The 13,648-nt window shown below is 40.4% G+C and overlaps 1 protein-coding gene across 3 annotated transcripts; it reads right to left on the reverse strand.

Annotated features, from left to right (window-relative positions):
- Window positions 1–1,166: 1,166 nt before the first annotated feature.
- Window positions 1,167–13,290, reverse strand: LOC123880698 (TGF-beta receptor type-1). Of its 3 annotated transcripts, none has more exons than XM_045928977.1 (9): window positions 12,945–13,290; window positions 11,409–11,520; window positions 10,047–10,165; window positions 6,536–6,769; window positions 4,988–5,218; window positions 4,527–4,694; window positions 3,624–3,796; window positions 2,915–3,148; window positions 1,167–2,330 (listed from the first exon to the last, which is right to left on the reverse strand). In XM_045928977.1, the coding sequence occupies exons 1-9, from the start codon at window positions 13,039–13,041 to the stop codon at window positions 2,205–2,207; spliced, it is 1,494 nt and encodes a 497-aa protein (XP_045784933.1). In that variant the 5' UTR covers window positions 13,042–13,290; the 3' UTR covers window positions 1,167–2,204. The 3 variants fall into 3 exon arrangements, with proteins under 3 accessions (XP_045784933.1, XP_045784932.1, XP_045784931.1); XM_045928976.1 differs by lacking the exon at window positions 10,047–10,165 and adding an exon at window positions 10,400–10,551; XM_045928975.1 differs by lacking the exon at window positions 10,047–10,165 and adding an exon at window positions 10,884–11,044.
- Window positions 13,291–13,648: the final 358 nt, after the last annotated feature.

Genomic DNA, 13,648 nt, shown 5'->3' on the forward strand with positions numbered 1-13,648 from the left:
TCAATTAATATATATTTATTCCACATGTTCCAGTCGTACGGTTCGCTTCCTCGTACCCTATCAAGCTGCTTAGCAAATAATTTATTATTTTTTTTTATTTTCTCTTCTTTTTCACTCCGTAGGGGGGTGATGTAGAGGCATGCAGCCTCTTTTAAGACCGGCAGCTGCGAAGAAAGCAACACACTTTGCAGCTGTCAGTTAGAGAACACAATTTGAATTCGGAGCGATTCAAATATCTTGCTGGCCTGGACGAACCCCGGGCAGCGAATTCAACCAATTCACTTCTGATTATCAAGACCGAAACACCTCGTTTTTCTACCACAGTTTTAATTGTAACCCAAGCACATATTGTAAATACAGCCCAAGTAATACAAGTTAATATGTAGCGGTATCTTTATTTATCAAGTTATCTATCATACGCTGCATGGCTGCTACAACTCCAAGAGCTCCCCCGCTCTAGTTTATATGGATATGGTGGTTAAGATACGCGCTTCTCTGTACAAGCGTAATTACGCCTATTATACTATTACTAAACGTAAGCCAGATATCGATTAATCCCTCCTTTATCTATGCATCATCATACAGTAAAATCTATACTAATAATCCTGATTTTCGTTAAAGATAGACACAGCGATGAGTGGTTGCCTTTCTCAGAATGTAAATGTAATATTTCCCTTACTTGCTACATCACTAAATCCATAACGAGTAACAGCCTGTAAAATCTCTCAACACGAATCAAAATTCTAACAACATGTGGTTGTATGTCTGTCTGTGTGTTTGCAGACATCTTGCATACTTCGAATAGCATCTATTTACAGCTACCTGTCCAATTTGTATTGTGAAATCACCATGTCCGTATACAAATTGACAGATCTACGGCTACTCGAGTTGGCGAGTCGCCTATATGTACCAAAAATTATGCTCCAAGCCAACAGGTTCCAACCAAATTGGATTTGCAAGTTGGCATCTGTTATAGATGCCAGTACACTCAGTCGCCTCCAATCGACACCAAATTTGGACGAAATTAATCAATTTGCAATCTGTCGATAAGTTACTTACTCAACATATCAGCGCTATGAATTTTTTATTCAATTTAACTTTTACAAGATTCACAAATACTATAAATACTTAAATATAAAAATTATAAAACAAAAATGTCATCCAAATCACTGTAACAAGGCAAGGTGCCCAGAACGCTGGCTGCGTTACCTCGTTGAATGGCCAGACTAATATGCTGATGGAGGTAACTGCCAGACCTCAGGTCACCCGTGGACTCCACAAGATGGGATGACAGGTCCATAAAAAAGGATTCAGAAGGACATTCTGGCGTTACTCAACATTGTTATTCTGTCATTATGGTCTTTTTTGACAAATAACTTTGCTCAAATATAGTGCTCGGCAAACTTGGTCCTGAAGAGGTGTAGTGAGAGAAAGTTGGCGAATCCGGGAAGCGCAAGTCGATGTATCAACCAATCGCGTGCACCCGCACCAACTGATCAACCAATCGCATGCACGCGCCAGTCGCCAACCAATCGCATCAATGCTCAAGTTATTTGCGAACATAAGTAACTTATCGAGGAATCTAGAATCTATCTGTTAGATTAAGTATTAATTTCGGCTGAACTGCTGAATTTTTTGATATTTTTCATTTTTCTAACAGGTCTTTTTTTAAAGAAGTTTCCTTAGCATGACCTTGTTTGGTTCCAACTCAATGAAACTTTGTAGAGACGTTTTAGAAACCAAAATCTGTGTTTGTTGTTTGCCAGATTTCTGCAAAAATGTGTAGTTTCAAGATTACATCGACTCAAACATTGACAGTATAATTCTGTATAACTTTTAAACTTGGCATTTTTTAGTGCAACATTAACACTGGAATTCATAGTCAAGATAGCGACTCTTTTAGAGTACAACTCAAATGACATGTGTCATATTCAACCTTTATGTAATCCATTAAGGTTGTATGTCATCTAAATCATTCTCTAAAGAAGCTCGTATCTTGACTATGAATTCTGGTGTAAAACTACACATTTTCACAGAAATCTGGCAAACAATGGATACAGGATAAATTTTTAGGACGTGGCTACGAAATTTCATTGTTTTCGATTGATATATTACATTCAAATGAGAACCAAACTTTGTACGGAGCCACTTCCAAATTCGGTTCGTTGGAGGCGTCCAATATGACTAGTACGGCAAGCGGTGTCTTACAGCTTGAAATGGTCTACTGTGGCTATGTTCGCGAGGGTCTTCTTGATTCGAAGAGCTGTCAAGCGAGCTGCGGGATTCTGGTACCAGCATTCTTTCATCACCTTCGATATTGCTGACAGCACCTGAAAAAATGACGGAGTTCATCATCATTACCATCTCCATCCGTCACCGGCACGACCTCCATGTATCGGAGAGTACGTTCAGCTGTTTATTCCGGATATTAACATGTGATTATAATCTTCAAAAAAAACCTAAGAGTTAAAATCTTATAGCCGAGTCGTTTGAGTAAAGATCCAGGAGTTTGCTGCTATAATATATCAAGAAAACTCCTCATCGGTTGATGACGTCCAGCAGTGGGCGTGATCAACCGATTGACTGATGGAATACGACGCGACGCCGACAGATTGGGAATTGTCTGAGAAGGTCCGGTACTGGCTCTGGAACACACTCGCAGATGGTATAACGCCCAGTCGTATAAAGGCTGGTACTTGTCTCATGTCTGGCAGAGCATCCACTCATAGTGTGGAGTCTGGCATTTGTCTAACATAGCATCCATTTGTAGTGTGGAAGCTGGTACTTGTCTAGTAGGGCATTCATTCGTAGCATGGCATCTGGAACTTGTCTGGCATAGCGTCTACTTGTAGAATGGCAGCTGGTACTCGTCTGGTATGGTACCCTACCAAGTATACAGTCTTAAGAGTCTTACCGGGTCCGAATGCCAGCGGTTGGGCAGCACAGGTCTTCGCCGCTCAATGCACACCACGCGCCGCATATCCTCCAGAGCTGGATCTGGGGGCACACACTCGTAGTATGGAGGCTGGTACTCGTCTGGCATAGCGCCGCAGCGCCGCGCAATCTCCCACAGAACCAACCCGAGCGAGTATACATCAGAACGCTTGTATGGGTCGAACTGACGCGAGTCCATGCTTTCGTCTAGTACCTGCGGACAATAAAACTCGTTACAAACATCTATACTTTAGTGTTGGTTAGTTTGTTTAAGATCAAAAACAAGTAGATTCTCGTAATAATGCATAAGGGGCTCCCTATACGCGGTCCACTGCCTATATGACCTTATCACTACCAACTAACAATGAAATCATGACACAAATAAAAAATCTAACTCCAGAAGTTAGACCTTCATCTGCGCCGGGCAAATTGCATCACGTAAGGTCGCTTTACTTCAGTATTTTTTATTCAGATACAAGTTAGCCCTTGACTGCATTCTCACCTGGTGGTAAGTGATGATGCAGTCTAAGATGGAAGCGGGCTAACCTGGAAGGATTAGTTTTTCACTAAACCCACCTGTTGCACTATTGTCGTACCCACTCCTGGCACAAGCTTTACGCTTAATTGGAGGGGAAAGGGAGTATTAGTCATGATTAGCATGGCGGATATTCTTTAAAAAAAATACTTACCTCAGGTGCCATGTAGCGTTTAGTGCCCACACGGTTGGTCGAGGGAACGTCAACACTATCACTGGATACGTTATGCCGCACGGCCAGCCCGAGGTCACCAATCACACAAGTCAAGTTGCTCTTCACAAGGATGTTCTTCGACTTGAGGTCACGATGGGCTATAGCTGGCTTGCCTAAAATGTTACAAATTAATTTTATACAACTATGTATGGCTGTAAATATTAGCAAGCTGAAGTGGCAGTGGGCAGGCCATGCCTGTCGTAGAGGCGATGGCCGTTGGACCCGGAAAGTTCTTGAGTGGGGACCGAGTATAAGCGAGCGTAGTGCGGGACGCCCTCTAGCACAATGGACCGACGATATAAAACGGCTGGCGGAAAGTGGCTGGATGAGGAAGGCTGAGGACCGGGTATGGTGGCGCCCTTTAGAGAAGGCCTATGTCCAACAGTGGACGTTCACAGGCTAATGATGATAATGATTATGTAAACGACGTAACGACGCTGTAAGCGAGTTGATACTATAACATCAGCAGAATAACTTAAAATAATCTCCATTTACTCTTGCAAAGGAGGCGCGCGGTGCCCTGGCGCGCCCAAGCGCGGCCCGTCATAGCCTAGTGATTCACACGTCGGCTTTCCACTCGTGGGGTCTGGCGTTCAATCTCGGGAGTTATGCGTGTTTTAAGCTGTCAATATTACTTGTTTTAACTGTGACGGCAAACATCGTGAGAAAACCTGCACAATGCCTATGCAGGTTAAAAATTCTCCATAATATTCCCAAAGGTGTGTGAAGTCTGCCAATCAGCACTTGACCAGCGTGGTGTGCCAAACCCTTCTCATTCGAGAGGAGACCCGTGCCACACTAGTGAGCTGGCAATGGGTTGATCTTGAAGGGAGATAAACTTGCCTTTAGTGCCAACAATGTCCATATGCAGATGTGCCAGCCCCGTGGCAATAGAGAGCGCCATCTTGACCAGCGTGTTGGCGTCGATCGTTCGCGCGCCGAGGAAGTCAAACAACGAGCCATTTTCATGATAATCCGTGATCAGCCACAACTGAGTCCATGTGCCGTTATCTGAGGGGAGTAAGCAGTTTTTAAAAGCTATTTATTACATATAGGTTGACGTGTTTGTATGTTGTCATCTTTTCGAAATCGGTTTGGAAAAACTGAATTTTTGGTTTTTTCAGATTCCAGAAGTAGATTACAGTTTTTTAGAAATAGATTGGTCTCTGCTGCCTAAATTATGTTACCCTTTACTATAAGGCGCCAGTGATTTTCCCTCTTAGAGAAAAGCGAGAGTAGGAATGTAAGAAACTATTTAACAAAATTCAACCCCAGTAATGACAAATTATGACGGCGCAACGTACCTTTATTATCGGCAGCGATGAACCCTAATATGTTTTCATGGCGCAGCATCACCGTCTGATAGATCTCAGCTTCACGGAACCAGGAGCATTCCTCTCGAGACGAAAAGATCTTCACAGCTACGTTCTCACCCCGCCATCGCCCGCGCCAGACCTCGCCAAATCTGCCCTTGCCGATTATATCCACGAGTTGGATTTGACGAGCTATTGACCTCTGGACCAAGAGCGGCAGCCCTGAAAAAAAATCCTTAACATCATCATCATTATTCTCAAACCGTTAGATGTCCACGGCTGGACATATCTCTTGTGAAGACTTCTATAAGGCAGAATCTTGCGCTGCATGAATCCAGACCCCTGTGACTCGTTTGATTTTATCCGACTACATAGCGGGTGGGCCTTCTAACGCTGCGCTTTCCTGCGAGGTCGCAATTCTAGTACTTTTGGATCCCAACATCTATCGTTTTTTCAAATTGTGTATGCCCTGGCCATTGCCACTTCAGCTTCGCAATTGACGCGACCGAAAAGTGACCACGGTAATTCATTCATTCATCCGATCTAAGCCTGAGATACTTAACACTTCTTAAATTCTAGCATGTACCTGATAGTACCTTTCAGAAGGACCAGAAAGCTCACTCCGTAAAAAAGTTTAACTACATAGCGATTCTTACGATGCGACAAAAGGGCAATTAAGCTTTCTTAATGACCTCAGGAACTCTACGTTTTTCTAAGATATATTTTAAGTGGGATAGAACAACTAAAGTTCGGTCATCTATTCAAGTATGATGCATGGAATCTATATCTATACTAATAATAAATAAAATTGAAGTGTCGTGTCTGTTTGAACGGGCTAATCTTCGGAATGGCTAAAATTATTTTGACGGGACTTTCACAAACAAGTAGAGGATTAACCAAGGAGTAACATAGGCTACTTTTTTCACCGACTTTGAAAAATGGAGCTGTGTTTTTCTAACTATGCACACTGATATCTCCGAGATTTCTGAACCGATTTGCGTAATTTTTTTTATTGTTACTTTGCGACATTGTTTCATAAAAAATTTGGATTCCAACTCCTCAATCCTGATGCTGCAGGGGATCTGAGCAATCCACGCGGGCGAAGCTGCGGGCATCGTCTAGTCTTTACTGTAGCCTAAATCAGACATACTTAACTTTGGTACATCAGGAAGAGAATTGCATATCATGGAAAAGTCCTGAGGTATCACACTAATATTATAAAGGTGAAAGTTTGTATGTGTGTGTGTGTGTGTGTGTGTGTGTGTGTGTGTGTGTGTGTGTATGTTTGTTACTCCTTCACGCAAAAACTACTGGACGGATTTGGCTGAAATTTGGAATGGAGATAGATAATATCCTGGATTAGCACATAGGGATACATTTTGTCCCGGAAAATCAAAGAGTTCCCGCGGGATTTTGAAAAACCTAAATCCACGCGGGCGAAGTCGCGGGCATCGGCTAGTATAACATAATATTTGGTGAGTAAAAAAGATTAGGATGGACTAAAGTAATCCCTTTGCCTCGATACACAAAAACACTTACCAGATCCGGAGCCCGAGGTAGTCAGCTCGATCATGTCTCGAATGGTGGCAGTCATCATAGAGTGGCGGGTCTCGCAGCAAGAGTCCTCTGGCGCGAAGAGAGACCTTGACTCTCGCTTGAGCACCTTGGGCGACCTCCGCGCCCACCACAGACTGATAGCGGCGCATACTCCCAGCACCATAAGCCCCATGATCCATGGTAGCACTTGCCATGCTGTCGCCGATGTGTTCGATTCTTTATAACATCACCAAGTATCATTACATTGGTCACAACGTTGGGTGCCTTTGCACCTGTTCAAGATCGTTACAAGCGAGATTTTTGAAGGTACAGTATCGTATCCGCATTTCACTGTATGTCTGACACGCTTCAAACTGCTTGTGAAAATCTTACAGTGTGCAAAGGCTCTAAACCTACTTAACATTATAGAACGAGCTCTAAACAACGGTTTTTCAGTACTCTAAATCAGCTAAGCGGTGTTAATAGCACTTTCCAGTTCTATTTCTAGTCCCACAGAAAAACGCATAGCTGTCACTGTCAAACGCAATTTAACTAAAGTGAACTTCAGCAGCGTGTTGCTCGCACTTGATCGATTTTTTAGTGGTTTTTTTTTCTTGGAAAATTTTAAAATAAAGTTCAAAGATTTGACCGCCCACTGCCATTAATTGTCCTTCATCCTGTTCCCAGTTCCTAATCGTAACCGTTGTAACCGCATCAAGGTTGGAATAAATAAGGAATTTAGACCGCGTCATTTACATATTAAACGTTTACTACTAGTTTCCGTCCGACCCTACGTTGACAACAAATTAACTTTGAGTCTAAGCCCCCTATTACGAACTTGTCCATGACGTAAACTCCCTATAGCGCGTAAAATTTGAGAAAGGACTCGCCTTAAATGATCTATGTGTCAACTGTTATTCAAAGGTACGGTTTATCGTACTAGTACTTTTGACAAGAGATTATCTTCAGTCGGTTCAGCTCGTAGTTGTATGTGAGACCATGCCATTTCAATCAGTACGGGTGGGACATACTGAAAAGCGAGATGCGTGATGTTTGGAAAACCCTCATCAACGTTCGGTATTACGTCGTCGTTTGCAGAACTAATCAATATATTGAAGAAATTTCAGGCATTTGAAATTATTTTTAAGTAAAATATTATTAGTTTAGCTTTATATTTATTTATTTCAAGCGCATATATTAATATGTATGGAGAAGCGCGTGTGTGACACGTCTTATTAGTCGGGCATCTATTCTATTACAGGTCGAGATTTGTATATAATAGTCAGTCGTCTCTAAAAATTCGTTATCTAGGGATTTGACAGACTAGGGACAGAACTGGCAGATAAATTTTTTTTCTTCCACGGAATTTCGATAGATTTTTAATGTAACTTACATACGTCGAAAGATACTATTTAGACTGTATTTAACTAACCCTTCAACCCCTAGAACCGTCCTTATAAACCTATATAAGTGCTAAGTCAAAAACAAATAAAAAAGTTGTAACATATAAAAAGCCAAGTCAAACATTCCAATACTATTCAAAAAAAAATACAAAGCCACACGAAAAGCGTGTACAAACCAAACATTAGTAGCATTACCACTAAAACAGTGCTAGCAAATTGTCTTACTGATGCACTACGAACTAAAACCAAACCAACGAATACTGGCAACATCGTGCCTTTAAATACTAAGATATTTTCTCTTTAAATAAAAAGGGACGAATATATGGATGGGACCAGAATTATTTGATTAACCCTTGAAAACTCCGACCACTGTATGAATTTTGTTACTGGATCAGCAATGAGGAATACGATCAGATAAAGAGATGACCAGAACCACATCAAAAACCTCGATGCAATGTTGTGTTAAGTGTTTTGATTGCGTCGTCTTTTATTCATATGTTTCTGCCCTTATTATTTAAAGTGTCTTCAACATAATTGAAGTATCAGTATTCAGTGTGTATGCTGACTTTAACATCCAATAGAATGTAATCAGAAAATACTATGCAGGTCAATCAAATGTGCACTTTTCGATGGGGGTTAAAGATCCAACTTATTTATTAGGTTAGGGACCTCGCTCTTGCCCTGTTATCTGATAACCCCTCTGACAGAAAGTGTCCGTCCTCTACGTCAATAGAACATGCGATTAGTAAATACGTAGTAAAAACGTCATGCAAAAATAGAAGGTACCGGCTTGTGATCACTTACGCAACTTGTCTTGTCGATTCTTCGTGACGGCTTCATTACTTTACTACATACTATAAAGTCGGCCCGCTGCGAGTCTGTTTGAAAACGCTTATCTCAAAAAGGTGGAACGGATTTGATTAAATTTTCACCTATAAATAGGGCCGCACAGATTTTTGAAGTAAGAAATTCGTCAGGCGCGTTGGGCAGTTTCTGGATGGGTATTTTCAAGGTCGCGTCAACAACATGCTAATTTTATTAGCTTTTAAAATTTGTTGCCACTGACTGCCAATTCCATTTTAGATAAATACCAAATGATGCAGGAGGCTTTGCTCGCGTTGCTTTATATATTTTAAAATATCTGTGGGAACTCTTTGCTATTCCGGGATAATAAGTAGCAGTTACATCTATCTCCGGGATCCAAGCTGTACATTTAGTTAAATCTTATAAATGGATGGGCCTTGAAAAGATTAAATGGACAGACAGACATTCTTTTGCATTTATAATATTAGTGGATATTATGGATTACCTAATACGGCCGGGTACGAAACCGAGTCTTTTAGTTAGTTTACAGACAAAAAGCCCGTAAACGCCGAGTTAACAAGTCACTCTTTCATCGCATAAGTGGTTATCACGTCTATGAATTTGCAAATATAATGTAACTAGAAAAACAGGATATTTTTTACAGTATAATTACAATATAAAAGATTGACTATGTCTAACCTTTGATTCTCCTTTAAGTAATCTTACGTATACATATTATAAGAATTAATGCTTGCCTGGCTCTTCGTTACCTATGTGTTTGCATATTGTTCATCTGATTAAGTTGAAATGGTTGGCACTTGCGTGAAGGTTTCTAGCATATTTACATCAACACACAGAAGGTGGCGCGGGCGTCGTTCAAATAAAAGATAAACACAGGCCGGGTATTAGTTATCTGCTACAGTATATTAATAATATAAGTTCCCACAGAATATCAAAACGTCTATTCTAGCAGTATTAAATATGTTGCTGCATCATATATATTATCTGCTGTTTATATATCTACGCCGGTGATAGGTATACAAGAATGTATCCTATACGAATAATATAAAGATATTCGGACCGAGTGCGCGAGAATGATCTTTCTTGTTATGAATTATAACTAAAATGAGTCCATGCAGTTTTGAACCATTTCATATACACGATCGTTGATGATTTATATCGAATGTCATCCTTCAGTGCAATGATATATTTGGTAACATGATTACATTCGGAGTAGGTATGCTCGAGACATCACAATACAAAGCTGCCCATACAGATCCCCGACGACACATTCCTTGCGGCCGTACCTGGCAAGTAGTCGCGGTTACAGTAGTCCGTGGCGCAGCAATAAATATCTACCGACTCCTCTTTGCGGCACCATATAGGCTTGTCCCCGGGAGGAAAAATCTTTTCTCGGTCCCAACAGCTACATCAAAAACGGAGTATTAGTTAAACAAGGTCGACACGGAATAACTCTAGTTCTACCAGTACGTGATCAATGCCGGCATATTAACTAAAGAAAAAAAGAAAATTTAGTAATTTTAGAACAAAAAAGAAAGAAAGTGTTATAGACTAGGCATGCAGCAGCAGTGTGCGTCAAGTGGCAAGCTTCTCGCGGAGCGGAGCGGTGCGGAGGCGAGGCACTCCGGCGGGCGCCTACCTTGCGGCTTCTTCTGTATCTCCAGGCGCAGGTCTCGGTTGCACATGTCGTGCGACTTACAACACTGTATCGCCACCGACTCATTTCTAGTTTTCGTGGAGGAGCAACTGAAGGGGTGCTCGATGGGTATCAGTGATTTGAGCTCGATACAACTGCGCCGCAAGTGGAACCACCATACATTATATTAGTATGTTAAAGCAAAACCAATGCACACTCGGAAAATAGTGTTTGTTAAAATTACGGCACATCATTCAAACATACTAATTATAGTCGGACCGCGGTCGGGCCGCATACGCCTCGCGCTTAGTAGGTACATAGTCAAATCAGAAACTCGGAAGCATGTTGTTAGAGTATTGGCATCTCAACACAAAACTTATAAGTCGTAAATGGCAAGGCAATTATAGTCTAAGAGTACATCAAACAAACTCATGTTTCGCATGGCCAAGTCTGCATCACACGGCCACAAGTGCTCAGATCATCTTACCCGTGAAGGAAGCGCGGAGCACTTTTGCAATCTTTTTCCGAGAATCGGCATCAGTATTGCAGAAATCGCTGATACAGCAATAGGAGCGGGGCTCGCGGCATTGCCATGGATACTCGGGTGGTAATAATGTACTGTTTGGCAAACAGCTTAAGACCACCTCACTACACAGGTCAGGTTTAATACAAAATTGGTTAAAATTCGAACCTCGGACCCATCAAAACTAATGGAGATTTGTGTTGATATTTTGTGCCAATTAATTCACTCAGATATTCGACTTGACTACACCAAATATGTACCTCAAAACATGATCAACTATACTTTATCAATACTGTACTTTTTATTACTTGCATAATTTAGTGACATTACTATATACCTATTTCATTAAAAACTATTAAGTAACTATTCTTGTAATTAAAAAAGTTTGCAAAAAGTACAGTAGATAATTTTTTGGAAACCCCCAACTAAAATAAGAATTAAAATATTATTATAATAGTCATAACAACCGGCATGAAGGCTGGTACTCACTGGTATGTGTGCTTCTTGAGTCCATTCTCAAGAGCGGTGGCTGCATAGCAGTAGCCATCTGTCTCACATGTTGAGTTGGGACAACTCTCGAAGTTGCAGTAACACCTCAAACCTACAAACACATATACAAATAATTTTTCTTCCCATTTGTTATGTAATGCAATATAGTAGTTCATAGCAAAATGTCATCTCCAGCATTTGTTAAGTTGCAGTATTATAGTATTGAAGAATTTGATAATAACAAGGTTGCGTAGAAACAGTCAGCTTTGGATTCAGCGGCCCACGAGGAAGTGTTATGGTTGCATCGCTTATGTAACATTTTGCGGTCTAGAAACTAGAGATTTCACTGAATTGAATGATGCCGAATGATGATGCCCGTAACTTTGTTTCCGTAGATTTAAAAATCATGCTTGCTTTGATATTATATATTGCAATATAAAATGGCCTATCTCCATTTCCAGGATGTAAGCTGGCTTTGTATTCATCAGATTGAATGGATAGGCGTGAAATACTAGAAGACAGACAAATACTCTATCAGATTTATAATATTAGTATGGGCAGATTAAGAAAGAAAGAAAGAAAGCTGTGATAGCCTAGTGGTTAGAACATCCGGCTCCTAATCAGAAGTTGGTGGTTTGATCCCGGGCATGCATCTCTAACTTTTCAGTTATGTGTTTTTATAAGCAATTAAATATCACTTGCTTTAACAGTGAAGGAGAAAATAGTGAGGAAACCTGCATGCATGAGAGTTCTCCCCATGTTCTTAAAGGCGTGTGAAGTCTGCCAATCCGCATTGGGCCAGCGAAAGAGACTATGGCCTAAACCCCTCTCACACTGAGCTGAGACCCGTTCTCAGTAGTGGGTCGGCAAAGGGTTGATCATGATTGATCGATGATGATGGGTGGATTCCCAGTCAAATAGGATTTTCAGGAATTCAATTCACTTCAGCTTCAGATCATGTATACATTGTCTATCTGTTTGTTAACTTTTCACAGCCTAACCGCTGAACTGATTTTCATGTATTTAAGCACATGGATAGCTTGCACCACACACTTAATTCATAGGCTACTTTTTATTGAAAACAGAAAATATCAAAGAAAACAGAATTTTTAAAGCAAATACCATTCCATTTAAATAATTTAGATTATTTAATAATGCTGTAGGGAGTCTTCGATTTCTGGCATAAAAAGTTCCTACTTCCATGATATTTTGTATTAATGATTAGTATTGTGTGTGTAAGCATGGTTATAATCTAAGCTATCAACTTGCCATTTATCTAGCATTTGAGCATAAGTACACTTCGCGACCCGTACAACCCCTATGAAGCACTTAATTTGTTTTCGATTTCATGATCTTTGATCTCAAGTTATGATAAACAAGTACTTGCCACATTTGTGAAATAATAAACTAAGATTTCGCGCTTGATAGATTGATTACTCTTTATCTAGCGCTGTTACTATGTGATGCCTGGCTCATCGAGAATGAATGTATAACTGGAGTGTCCACGCTTGTTGCGATACATGTGAGAGCACTTACCGTGCGCGAAATCTAGCCTCCAGAAAATACTGAGTATCAGTATCAAGTATTTACTGCAACGAAAGGCGTCCATAACCACATTCTTGAAGAAAAACATTGCAATTTAATCCCAAAGGCCCAAACACTTAATATTGACACACGCAAGTCAAAAGGTAGGGCCATTGGCTTCTTCTAAAAGGAACATCTATCATTTTTGTTTTAAAAATAATATTATTGTTTTTGATTCATTGTTTGTTTATGCACTCAATATACACTATCAATTAAACACAATTGCAAAGCAATCTAATAAAATAAATTCTCTCCGAAATACTTCGAGCGCCTCGAGTCTCGGAATGTCAATGTGATGTCCAAAGAGTATGTAACTATGAAATCACTACGTTAGTCAATCACATCAATTGATTGACTTTTTTTTACGGCTCTGGATATCACCAATTTGTTCATCTTTGTCACAGATAATAATAATAAAAAGTACACAGGTAACTTTCTGGATCAACCACAGACCTAGTATATAAGGGATCAACTAGATTAAGTATGTACAATCGTCACGGGTAACATTGTAAACTTGTAAAACATTGTAAATTAATATTTGACAATTATTTCGCAATGAGGATTTCTTCATCCAGGTGTCTAACCAGATCTTGATATGCAAGGGTCGGAATCCAAAGTAGTACAGTTCCATGTAAAGCAGAAAGAAATAAAAACGA

The sequence above is a fragment of the Maniola jurtina genome, chromosome Z (assembly GCF_905333055.1).
Source record: "Maniola jurtina chromosome Z, ilManJurt1.1, whole genome shotgun sequence".
NCBI classification, from domain to species: Eukaryota; Metazoa; Arthropoda; class Insecta; order Lepidoptera; family Nymphalidae; genus Maniola; species Maniola jurtina.

What these genes read in the sequence shown, in the direction of transcription:
- LOC123880698 (XM_045928975.1), bottom strand. Translation starts at nt 13,041, where the DNA reads ATGTTTTTCTTCAAGAATGTGGTTATGGACGCCTTTCGTTGCAGTAAA. An exon ending in GAGGCTAGATTTCGCGCACG is followed by an intron (nt 11,521 to 12,944) that starts GTAAGTGCTCTC and finishes ATGTGTTTGTAG; the next exon opens with GTTTGAGGTGTTACTGCAAC. An exon ending in CATCGCTGCCGATAATAAAG is followed by an intron (nt 4,695 to 4,987) that starts GTACGTTGCGCC and finishes TACTCCCCTCAG; the next exon opens with ATAACGGCACATGGACTCAG.